The sequence below is a fragment of the Mytilus galloprovincialis genome, chromosome 2 (assembly GCF_965363235.1).
Source record: "Mytilus galloprovincialis chromosome 2, xbMytGall1.hap1.1, whole genome shotgun sequence".
NCBI lineage: Eukaryota > Metazoa > Mollusca > Bivalvia > Mytilida > Mytilidae > Mytilus > Mytilus galloprovincialis.
The window spans coordinates 6,622,555-6,636,269 of NC_134839.1; the positions used below are offsets into that span (position 1 = coordinate 6,622,555).

At 31.8% G+C, this 13,715-nt stretch overlaps 1 protein-coding gene across 3 annotated transcripts in view; it reads right to left on the bottom strand.

Annotated features, from left to right (window-relative positions):
* Nucleotides 1-13,715, bottom strand: part of LOC143062766 (amino acid transporter heavy chain SLC3A1-like) — a 387,949-nt gene that overhangs the window by 7,774 nt on the left and 366,460 nt on the right. Inside the window, exons 1-6 of one of the 3 annotated variants that reach the window (XM_076234543.1) lie at nt 11,895-11,989; nt 9,502-9,583; nt 7,823-8,145; nt 5,790-5,969; nt 4,306-4,436; nt 394-519 (exon numbers count right to left, since the gene is read on the bottom strand). In XM_076234543.1, the coding sequence (XP_076090658.1) occupies nt 394-519; nt 4,306-4,436; nt 5,790-5,969; nt 7,823-8,145; nt 9,502-9,575 (834 nt within the window). In that variant the 5' untranslated portion in view covers nt 9,576-9,583; nt 11,895-11,989. Of the gene's footprint in view, nt 1-393; nt 520-4,305; nt 4,437-5,789; nt 5,970-7,822; nt 8,146-9,501; nt 9,586-10,858; nt 10,879-11,894; nt 11,990-13,715 lie in introns of those variants that run through there. The other 2 variants (XM_076234545.1, XM_076234544.1) reach the window with 2 other exon arrangements.

Genomic DNA, 13,715 nt, shown 5'->3' on the forward strand with positions numbered 1-13,715 from the left:
CGTTCTGTCATATTTTTTTCAGAGAAATAATTAAAATGAAAATAAAAGTTTACAGGTGTATTTTATATATTGTCGTATAATATTTATTTGTGTCACTAACATGCTATTGATAGCAATGTCACATGTACTTATTTTAAAATGGTTAAATACCTAAAAAATAATGAGAGTTACTCATGAAATCGAGAATAGCCAAAATACCAATTATTAAAATGGTTGATTCATAATCTATGACAGCAGACTATCTCGAGCGATCTTGATAAATATTATAGATGACGTGAAAAAAAACATAATTTGAAGATTGTTTGCCTTTAATTTCTTGTTTTCGTGTGAGAGATGGGTGGTTGGGCGATATGATAATAGAATAAAGCTCTTGATGAGCTGTTACGTCATTACCTTTAATTCGTTTACAACCATCGCACTTCTAATGTTTAAGTCAGGCTGGCCGGTCTTAAATTGATGTAGGTAATACTCATTCCTTGCAGGTTCCATTTCCCAAGAAGAATTTCCATACACAGAATTCTGTAATAAATACAAATATTGTGATTCTATTAGTTATGACAACCTATTAATACTATACAAAACAAAACGTTATAAAATTTTCTAACGGATCCATTTAAAGTTCAAAGCTACAACTTTGCATTTAAAATGTTATAGGGTCGAATCAGATTATTCTGAAACAACAAACAACCATCAGGTGTAAAAAAAGAAGACTACATCACTCCGTGCGCTCATCATGCAAATAAACTCATCACAGATACCAGGATTGTTTTCGTTTACAATCATTTGTGCTGCCACTTGCATTCAATGATAACATTGTTTATTTCAAATAATCTATTATTGGTTTATTTCGATGCATAATGAATCATTTACTAACTTTTAATCCCTCTTGCTGCAAAATAAACCAAACACAGGAAATTTATTGAATAATCACCAAAATGCGCTAAACACCTGAAGCCCGCCCCTCGGCGCAGATTGTCTTGCTGTGTTGAAGATTCTTTAGTAGTCTTATGTAGACGAAACGCAAACCTGGCGTATTAAATTATAAATCTGGTACCTTTGATAACTACTTATGCTGTTTTGTGTGTTTGGTCGTGTGTCCCTTTTGCACATTCATCTTTCCATTGTCAATTTGATTTTGATATTACAAAGTCCTCATGGTTATAAAAAAGCAAAAACTTTTAATTAGCACCTTTTCTGAATACCTGGATGTTATAAACACGAGTTTGTTTCCTTGGAAGAATCTTATTTAAATCAGATGAATCAATTTAGCAACTTATTAATTTTTCTTGAAGATTCTCTAAATAATAGCTGTTATTATTGATTTAAACAAATGCACTTTTCAATCATTTTTGATAACTAAAAATTACGAATTTATGCACTTGAAAAGAGAAACGAAAAATACCAGAGGGACAGTCAAACTAAAAAATCGAAAATAAACTGACAACGCCTGGCTAAAAATGAAAAAGACAAACAGACAAACAATAGAACACATGACACAACATTGAAAACTGAAGAAGAAGAGACACAAACCCCACCAAAATCTTGGGGTGATCTCAGGTGCTCCGGAAGGGTATGCAGATCCTGCTCCACATGTGGCAACCGTCGTGTTACTTATGTGATAACAAATCCGGTAAATAGTCTAATTCGGTAGGTCACATTCATGAAAGGGAAGGGGATTGTAGTTACGACTTGAGGAACATATCCGATATCATTTGTGAAACGGTTATTCCATAACAGTCAACCAACTCGTGATGGCGTCCGTAAAATTTACGAAGGGATGATTTCAACTTGACCATTTGGAACTCTTGGTTTAATAGCTTCTTTGTGAGCAGCCACCCTCTATCAAGAAAATCATGATAGGAAATGCAATCATGGGAATATCGTATCAATAGAAAGATATATACCCCGTATACAGGTGCTGCATGCTGGAATGTTGCTACTTAGAAATAGAAAGGTCACAATTGGAAAGCTGAAATCATCTCTTTTGTCGTCAAGTTAATTTAAGTTTTGTTTTCAACCGACCCTCATTGTCAATTTTTAGATGTAAATCAAGATATGAGGCCGACTTAACTGTATCTGTTGTATCCTTTATCTCTAGTTCGATGGGATAGATGCGTTCAACATAGTCACCAAATTTTGAATTATTTAGTGAAAGAACGTCATCTAAATAGCTAAAAGTAGAGTTAAAGGATATTGCTAACTTCTTATCCTTCTTCCTAAGAAGTTCCTGTATGAATTCTGCCTCAAAAAAATAAAGAAACAAGTCGGCAAGAACAGGCACAATTGGTACCCATTGGAATGCCGACAGTCAGATGAAAAACACGTCCTCCGACCGTAACAAATATGTTGTCAATCAAAAATTCAAGCATCATGATAATGTCAGTTTCAGAGAATTTTTTGTTCGAATCAGAGTGATCCTTTACAAAGTAGGATTTTCCCTCCCTAAGACAAGATACTTGTATCTACGTAGGCCATTCTTTTTTATGTGGAATAGGCCAACTAAAATTAATTAGTAGATTTTCATCCAAATTTTTGAAAAAACTGGGGCGGGTGGGAGGATTTTATTTTTTAAATTTTATTTCATATGAAACCTCCTTTTACGTGTTATTCGATCATATATGCAAGTGTAATAATAAGATTATATCATGTAAATACATCATTAGGTATCGTGTATAAGACAATAACAATCAAAACCAAGGAGTAACCAAAGACTCATAAAACCAAAAGACATTTGCACCAACAGTTACAAATAATAAGTAGGAAACAACACAAACTCCACTAAAAACCAGGAATGAAATCAGGTGCTCCGGAAAGGTACGCATTTCTTGTACCGTATACGGCACCTGTCATGTTATTTGTTTGTTCTGTTCGGTAATGATGGAAGGTTGTTATGACTGAGGAAGAATATCACTGAGATATAATTTCTGACACACTTTTGTCATAATGGCCAATCAGCTCATGATGGCAACCATACACTTGAGTGATGACCTTAATTTGATGATTCATAGCCCTGTCTTAGCAACTTTTGAGAAAGCAGTATTCCTCGTTCAACAAAATCAGCGTACATGTACTTTGAGCTAGCTCTAGAGTAACGTATCAATATTGAGACACATTTACTCCATATGCTGGTGCCGCTTTTTCTAATTCGTATTCAAGTATATATCTCTGATTGGCCACCACTGTTCTACATGTAATTGCCGCTTCAGAAACCTATTTTATAGTAAACAGCAGAAATGTGAGGAAATGCTCTCTTCAGTTGGACTACCTACATGAAATATATTTTGCTTTCTAAGCTATGTTTTGTCCGAATAAAATGAAGCAAATCCATTGGTATGCAACACGAGTACGATAAGTACAGAATAAAATGAAAACTCAAACAGTGTTGAAATAATAGGGTTGGTCCTTAATATGCAAGATGCAAATATAATTACAATGTAGAACATAGTTGTTTAATGACTCTATCGTGGGTATTAGGACAGAGGATGTTTGCTGTTTTTTTTTTTACAAAAAAACGAAAGGCATGGATAAATTTACTTCTAAGAGCTTGCTGTAAATTAATAAATTAAAAATGCGTATGTTTGTCGATTTTTTGAACTCAATATACGGTCATTAATCTAAAAAGTTCATGCTTGTGTCAATTTCTTTCTTCCAGTCAAATGTGTTTCACGATTCTGACGCTTTTGGGTTTCCTTCACAGTCCAAATTTCTTGACACAAAGTCATTGTATAAATAAAATAAATCCAAGGTGTTTTACTTGCAAACATTTGTCATTTGTGACATAGTGTACGGCGATTTGCGTTCTTGGACACAGCGAATATTTCACGCCCTTCTCATAATCAATCTTTTAATTTATTCTCGGTAAATGATGTTGTTATCATAGATCAGCAGAATATATCGACTTAATCATCCAGTTAGAATACTCTCAGCAATACGAAAACCGAAATCTAAAACAGGAAGTTTTACACGAAACGAAATATCGACGGTTACCGGTAACGGAAATGAACAAAATCCGGAAATCGTAATTTTTTTCAAAAATAAAAAAAATCGGGGCGGGAAGATTTCAGAGGGGCGGGCGGGGATGAAAATCTATCAATTAATTTCAATTGGCCATAATTGTGTAAAGTGTAGAAAAGTCAAATGTTTTAATACTGTTGCAAGATGACAGAGAGTTAGATTGTGTGTACTCTAAAAGATCTTTGATATTTTTTAAATATATATTCCATTTGGTCTAAATAAAAAAACACCAAATGAGCAATTTTAATTCATTTTGGGTGATTGGCCATTATATATTCGGGTATAACTTACCCAGTTTGTAATCTGACTACTCCATACATAATAGTTCTTGTATTGAATGTTTCTTGCGACCATACTGCCCAAAAACCACGGATGTTTATCGCTTGTGTGGTTAGGTATGAAATCCAATACGATACGCATACCTATAATAACAATTTCCATAAATAATAAAAATAAAAATGTGTGTTTCGTAAAAACCTAAAAAAACAAGAATGTGTCCATAGTACACGGATGCCCCACTCGCACTATCATTTTACATGTTCACTGGACCGTGAAATTGGGGTCAATACTTTAATTTGGCATTAAAATTAGAAAGATCATATCATAGTTAACATGTGTACTAAGTTTCAAGTTGATTGGACTTCAACTTCATCAAAAACTACCTTGACCAAAAACTTTAACCTGAGCTTCACACTATCTTCTTCTTTGTTCAGTGGACCATAACATTGGGGTCAATACTTTAATTTGACATTAAAATTAGAAAGATCATATCATAGGGAACATGTGTACTAAGTTTCAAATTGATTGGACTTCAACTTCATCAAAAACTACCTCGACCAAAAACTTTAACCTGAAGCGGAACGAACGAACGAACGGACGAACGGACGAACAGACGAACGAACGGACGCACAGACCAGAAAACATAATGCCCCTCTACTATCGTAGGTGGGGCATAAAAATGAGTATGACATATATACCAGGATTAAATTTTGTATTTACGTCAGACGCCGGTTCGTCTACAAAAGACTCATCAGATGAAAAGTTAAAAAGGCCAAATAAAGTACGAAGTTGAAGAGTATGGAGGACCAAAATTCCAAAAAGTGTTGTCAAATACAGCCAAGGTGCTGTATTTCTGAGGTAGAAAAGCCTTAGTATTTAAAAAATTCAAGCATGTAACAATAAAAGAGAATCATGTATGTATGCATAAATTTCCCTAGAAATATCAACTTTTTACTCATTTAGGGTTATTTCATTTGTTTCCTTAACATTCACGTTGGTCTATCTACGTGACTTACATGGGGCTGACATTGTGTAATATCTTCTAGAAATTGGTATTTTATAATCTTTGTTTTAAGTATCGATTTATCTAGTCTAGACTAGATTAATCGACTAGATAAATCGATACTTAAAGCAAAGATTATTAAATTTTTAATGCTTTCACTTGATCGATATTTGGTATATGTTTCCAGCTTACCCATTTCACTGTTACGTGTGAATTAAAGAAGGAATCTAATCCCACTGGTATCGTCTGTTGAGAAGCTAAACATCATTGGATAAACGGATTTTGGTGTGCGGCTCCATTTATTGAAAAAGTCCGAGGGGAGCAGATTTAACAACTGCATGATAATTGATATCTTTTTATTATTTTTGTGACGTATTTTGAATTATGTACTGTGTTATTTTGTTTCAATGTATTCCATACACCTCGTTGTGGGTATAAAAGTGCATTATTTTCAATAAATAAATAAAATTTATAACCTCAAAACTAAGAATACCTTTGTCGTGTACAGCCTTTATCAAATCTTTCAAATCTTGTAAAGTTCCAAAGTCGGGATCAATCAATTTATGGTCTTTAACACTTAAATCATCTTTTGTTGCATCCATACTGTAAATAGGACTTAATGATATGGCGCCAGCTCCCATGTCTTTAACGTAGTCGAGCTTTTGATGAACACCTGAAACATAGGAAGTTGAAGGTCAAATCAATAAAATGTTTACATTAGTGAAAGTCATATTTGAAACAAACACAGAGCATACTAAACTATTGTTTTTTTTCTTTGTTTCCCGCTCTCATTCATTACCAAACGAGAATCTGATCTATGTGATACACGTTATATGCAAGTATATCACAATGCAGCATGATTCAATTGTTGCCTTTACATTCAGTGTTTTGAAAAAAAAATTGTTATAGACTGCATGTGCGCTGCAATTACTGAAAAGCAGGATTTAATATCTTCTGTTTTTGTATGACACGGTAACAAGAATTTTATAAACTGCCAGTCCCCGTCTTGGCTTGTTTTCAGTAAATCTGAACGTCGATAACTATAGGATGTTCAAAGCAGGTTACTCATGTATATGATATCGTATACCGGTAATGATTAATAACCTGTTTATGGCACGCCGTTATTATATTTATTCAATTTCGAGATATCTTATTTAGTTAAATAAGATATCTTATAAACTAATTGAGATATCTTATAAACTTTTAGAGATATCTTATATATTAATTGAGATATCTGATTTATTAAATAAGATATCTTATATATTAAATAAGATATCTTATTAAAATGTTTATAAAGATATCTTATTAAATATATAAGATATCTTATTTAAAATATAAGATATCTCTATTAATTTATAAGATATCTTATTAACTATATAAGATATCTTTTATATAGTTTATGATAGAGATATCTTATTTACTTAATAAGATATCTCCATAAGTTAATAAGATATCTCTATTAGTTTATAAGATATCTTTATTAATTAATAAGATATCTCTATTAGTTTATAAGATATCTCTATTAATTAATAAGATATCTTATAAAGTATGTATTTAACAGATATCTTTATAAAGAAGTAAGATATCTTATATACTTTATAAGATATCTTATTAATTAATAGAGATATCTTATTAACTTATAGAGAGATATCTTATTAACTTATAGAGATATCTTATAAACTTATAGAGATATCTTATAAACTTTTAGAGATATCTTATTAACTTATAGAGATATCTTATTTAATTGGTTATAAAGATATCTCTATTAGTTTATAAGATATCTCTATTAATTAATAAGATATCTCTATTAGTTTATAAGATATCTCTATTAATTAATAAGATATCTTATAACGTATGTATTTAACAGATATCTTTATAAAGAAGTAAGATATCTTATATACTTTATAAGATATCTTATTAATTAATAGAGATATCTTATTAACTTATAGAGATATCTTATAAACTAATAGAGATATCTTATAAACTAATAGAGATATCTTATTTACTTTCAAATTAAATAAGATATCTTATAAAAATTAAAGATATCTTAATACTTAATAAGATATCTTGTTAAATAAATAAGTTATCTTCAAATTTGAATAAATATAAAAACGGCGTGCCATACCTGTTGTCCTTCTAGATAATTTTGCAGTTATTGAACATAATGCATGTTTCAAAAACACGTTTGCCTTATATATCGCACCCATTTTTATTTTATGTATCATGAATTTTTGTGTGTCTGTGTTAGTGACGTTTTGACAAATTCATTTATGAAAAACTACTGCGTTAAAGCTTGTGAATGTTTAAAACTTCTGGCTGGTCGGTAGAAGCTTGTCGAATCAGACTATACTTCGTTAATAGGAAATTATCATATCATAAGTATCTCATTCGTTGATAATGTGCCATATTTTGATTTTTTTTGTTCAAAGAGGGCATGGTAGAATTTATTTCAGTTACAAGAAGTCTACCTTGCACTAAATATTGTTTTATCTTTCAGTTTGTACTAATATTTTTTTAGCAATTTACCTTTCAAATCGCCGATACCATCATCATTGCTGTCGTAGAAACTTCTGACGTGTATTCGGTACATGACGTCATTCTGCCACCATGATCTAGAATCTTTATCCTTACATTTTGGATAGGCAAAGATCAGTGCCACAACGGTAATAATCAAAGCTAGCCATGCAATCAGAATGATGGCAACACATATCATTCGTAGTCTTACCCATAACGGCTTTGACGAGTGACGCAGGAGTTCTTCTTTTCCCATCCCTCGAAAGGGATTCCCGTTCTGCGTTTGTCCTGTTTGATGCTCCGACGCCATTTTTAAATTGATGTCATCAGGATTGCTAAAAGATTTGTATGTTACAGGCATTGAGATAAAACAAAATTTTTCAGTTTCTAAGATATGAAAAACTTTTCCTATAAATATATGTAATAGATGTAACAATTACAGATTTATATATAGTAAACTATAACGTAAAGGTAGATATATAAATGAATATAATAGATGGGCGCATAGTAATCAGATAAGAGTTAGCACGAGACATTGTTTACAATGATTTAGTATAAAATTAATAAGGAAAAAAGATCACACTTTGTTTTCAGTAGAAGTTTATTGCATGGGTTGTTTGCGCGATTTTTTAAAGCCTTGCGGTTACACAGCGTAATGTTTGCTTGCACGTCGATGATTGATGATTCCCTAGTTTACAATCCGTATTAGCAATACACATAGCCAACTGGTTATAAAGTGAAAAATCTGTGAAGTTCAAATTCTGTACATTGTGTCGAAAGTTAACATAAAACTAATTGACTGCTCCATTGGTATCTTAAATTTTAAAATACACTAGAACATTTAGAGCTTGGTTGAAAGTATGTAAACTGTTGTAGGGAGAATTTTTGTAAAAGATTTTATGTCTGGAGAATTTCAGAAAAGGTATCAAAATTCATAGGTACTTGGAGACAGGACAATTTTTTTAAGCCCTTTCCCTTTTTCCCAAAGTCCGTTGTTTTTTTTATTTTTCTGTAAAATTCCATTATTTTCGCGTTTCTGTATACTCTGAACATACGTACATGTATCATGTATATTATAAATAAAGTGTATTTGCTATTAACTATCAATTTCAAGTATCTTCCCCAGGGCGATCACTGCTTTATTATAAAGAGAGTTTCTTTCAACGCGAAAATTATTCTCCTGTCCCGCCAGTACTCTTATGAAAAGTATGGGCAAGTTTAAAACCGAAAGTCTTGTATGACTTAAAAATTTGTCTGATGACGGAAACAATATCCGGACGCCTTTTTTTCCGTTTTTCTCCCAAAATAACCCAAACTGAATCATCATAAGAATAGATAACAAATGCGACTATGCATGGTACCTATAGAACACAGAGCGATGCTGATTGATTTATTGTGGAAGGAAGAGAAGCGACACACAAAATGAGGTCTTCTCGTTTAATAGTATATTAAATAGTATAAAAAACAAACACATAAAACATGGATAACATAAATACAATTGTGGCAAAAGCAAATTAACAGAATATTACATGAAAAATTTACATTTCAGGTGCAATGGAAGGTTGTTCCAGACTTTTTGTAAGTTTACAAATGCATTATAATCAAAAGTTGGGAAGAACATGCCATGATTGGAATTTGGCGTAAAACTATCATTTAAAAAAATGTAATTAATAACTATATAAACAACTTACGTATATGTTGGAGAATTAGCTTTGCCATCGCCTACAGATGTAGCACTCACAAGGTATACACCAGATTTACTCATCTTCTACACTGTAAGAATGATTGTTTTTAGTGCACATTTTCATCTAAATTTGTGATCGATAACAACAGAAAAAATGGAAGTGTAAAGGATATTCAGTGTCGGTCCCTATTAATTGATTGTAGGTGTTTAAGGTGGTACCCAACACTTTAACTAAAATTAATTTGGCTCGTTTAGTTTTCATTAAATTTTGTCAAAGTATTTACTTTGACCCTTTAACAAAAATATAAAAATTTCAAAAACTTTGAACCAACCGTTTTGTCAGAAAAATTACACTGGTTATATAGCAGTTTGACAAACTACAATTTTGATCATTGAGAAGCTCAATATCCCTTTTTCCTCACAACGTAATTTAAAAAACGTTTAGATGACTTTACAGAGTTATCTCCCTGTAGTGTTAGGTACCACCTTAAGGCACTGTTCGCATTTTCAACTATATGAAGGCGGAAAGTCAGATTGCCCGAAGAAAACCACTGACCTTTAGCAGGAAAACTTAAAATCATAGTTAATATAGTTTAGGAATCGAACACATCTGCGTGTTTGAACTCTCAACATTAGTGTTGACCCCAAAAGAAACACCAGCCTCTGTAGTACAATAATAGAGTAAAGTCATTGGCACATACTGGTATTGGTAAACAAATTATTTGATATGTTTGGATGAATGGTGTAGCGTATATAGTTCCTCAGTTATGCTACTATATTGTATTACAAGAAATATTCTAAGCACTTCTGGCCTTTTCTCATTTGAATTCTTAAATTTGTCATTTAGGGGTCTTTTATACCTGACTACGTGATATGGTCTTTATCATTGTTGGAGGCCGTATGGTTACATATAAAGATGTTTTGAATTTCTGTGTCAGTTTGGTCTAGCGCTTGTGCAGAGTTGTCTCATTTGCAATCATACCACATCTCTTCTTTTTTTTTTTACATTCAACAACCCTCATGTGATCATGGTCTTTGAAAGACTGTTCGAAACGCAAGGCTACCATTGTCCTTCTCTTACTTTTATTATTTTTGTGAATTTGAAGCTTTTAAGTTTTAACTTTCACATTTTGTGGTTCATGATACCTGAAACTTATCCAGTTTTGTATTTGCAATATCTATTTAAGGCAAGCAAGCAGTGCTTAAATAGACAGTGTCTTATATTCTAAATTATAAGGGAGTACTCCTATACTTCCTATTGAAATCGTGGTGTATAAACCTACAGTTACTAATAAATATAAAAAAAAAGATATAAAAAAAAACACATTTCAAAACTAAATCTGCATATAAAAATATCTTATTACCTTATAAGAGATCTTCAAAGAACAGGTTGTCACCAAATTGTATTTTAGAAATCATATACACAAAAAGTCATGTACATGATTGTGCATGTATATTCATATCTTTTAAATATACCTAGCTGAACATTATCAGAGTTATTGATGCATAACAAACATATGAAGCATATATAAACTCATAAATATTTGTACGCCTGCATATGCATCAAACCAAAGCCACTCTCAGTAAGCTATGCATGTATAATATGAGTTACTCAAGTCTGAAGATATGACTTATGACATATATTAATTATACATTTATGTATGCTTTTGTTTATATAGATTAGACCGTTGGTTTTCCCGTTTGAATGGTTTTACACTAGTAATTTTGGGGCCCTTTATAGCTTGTTGTTCGGTGTGAGCCAAGGCTCCGTGTTGAAGGCCGTACTTCAACCTATAATGGTTTACTTTTTAAATTGTTATTTGTATGGAGAGTTGTCTCATTGGCACTCACACCACATCTTCCTATATCTATTTACAGCCTATGCATGGGAGGGGTAATGTTTTATAGGTCGTAAAAAACAAGAATAACCAAGGAACGTTAATTCTTTTGCAGTCTGGTGAGATGCAGATCCGTATAGTATTTAAGAGATAGAGTAGAGTGGGGGGTATAATACAAATGGGCTAAACATGAGTAAAAGAAGGATGAAACAGTGGGATATATGGAAAATAAAAAATAATAGAAATATTAGGACTTGTGAAATAGCATAAAAATGTATCAAGGTGAATGATCAGATCACAAAATGCAACCCTCTCTTCTGCTTTTGTCTTGTACAGTTACAAAATACCTATCATTTACTAGCCTCATATTAAAAGTCTATTTTATGAATCTATCTTGAGAAAAGCGACTAATAACGAAGGTGTGTCATATTGAAAGTATTTACATGCACAAGAAGAATTTTACAGTTACATACATGTTTTGTTAGTGTTGATACTTCTGTTATTGATATACAATAACTTAAAATTATACTTTAAATTCTAATTATTCACACAGATGCCTTACCTCAAAAGTCAAAATAGAATCCAAATCTAGTACCTTTATAAACAGGTTTATTTTTTTAAGGTGAAAGACAGTAAATTAAAGTATTTACCTGGATTATTCTATTTTGTAGTTTACCTAGGTAAAGTAGGTTGCTATAAAATATTTATATATTAACAAATCGAAAAGAAAACTTATCTTTTTATCATAATTCATACTTAAGCCGAATAAATTTTAGTAACTTCTCTTATTCTTTATTATTTTATCTATTTAAGAGAACGTTTCTCCACAGATAATTTTAGGCTAGCACCTTACAATGTATTTCTTATAATATAAGCTGTGTCATAAAATCGTCTTTATGTATACACACACAATAAAGTCAAGATTTACTGAATACAATCAAACAGGTAGATAAAAGTTAGCAAACATTTTTTTATAAATCAGGTCACGTTTAAAAGTTCAACTATGATAAAATTTGATAATTGTGTGTACATGTATGAAGAAGCTAATCGGCAAATCCGTTTTAATATATAATTGTTGTTGATACATACGTGTACTTAGTCTAATGTACTACATGTACATGTAATGAACCACTTTACAGACTATCTCCGGGTGAAATAATGTAATTTATGGAGTTGAAAATGACTTTGATTTGATAAAAATTGTCATAAATTACCAACGTTAGCTTCAAGATTCGCATGACAAATTTAGAGACGACCAACTCTTGCAACTATAGAAAATAAGTACTTTGTGTTAAAAATACCCATAAGAATTATATCAAATAAGAAGTATGGTCACCGAAGAAACCAATCATTTACTGTGAATGCTTGATCCAATTGGCCTTTTTATCCTTGCTTTATTACCCCGTTCATTTGTATAACATGTTCTAATAGTATTACATCAATTTAAAAGATACAATTGTCTTTGGAAACATGATTAGTGTTCGTGATCAATCTCTTTCTTCAGTCCTATATCATGGAAAATATCATGCCAGACTCTTAATATACTAATATTAAAATCTTGAAGAAATTTTCAAGTTCAATCAATGAACCGCATCACGCTATACACGGCTTACAACACATATTATTCCGGTATTTTTTTTTTTCGTAATGAAAAATAGATATAGTTATCAAACGTATATTATTGGTATGTAACATAAAAAAAGTAAGACTTGAAGAAAAATCTTGATGAGGAATTCAAAGAGAACAGGAAACATAGACACTAAATAATAAAATATTTGCAAACAAAATTGTCAATTTATATATACATAATATATCGTTGGCACTAACAGGCGCGTAGCTCCCTATACGCTAACACGCACCTGCGTGCACATCGGTTCGGCAAGCAAAAAAAATTATTGAAAAATTAAAAATTTATAAATCAAATTTTAAAGGAAACACATATAATGTCACTTTTTTGATTGATGAAATGTCATTAAATAACGGCATTTGGTTTCAAAATAGAAGTTTTATTGGAGATCATGCATGACAAAATCGGACACTGTAACTTGTATCTTTTACAAGATTTGAATTTGTTATACTCAGTCTAATACATGTAGTTTCGGAGCACATTTTACAGAGTACGGTTTATCTGTTTGGAATGAGATGTACCGGGCCAATCGGCATAAGCTTTAAACCCTTCGATATCGTTGAAATTATGCCACGGCGATGTGTTCGAGGGACTACCAGAGTCACTCATCCTGCAAACACGCCAAAACAGTATTGGAAAGTCTCATTTTATTTTTTCGTTTATAGACCATATGATAATGGAACTGGAGAGTGGAGTCGCATCTCGTATTATTAGAAAATCGCTTCTTAATGCCTATCTGCTTCCTCGTGTTGTAGG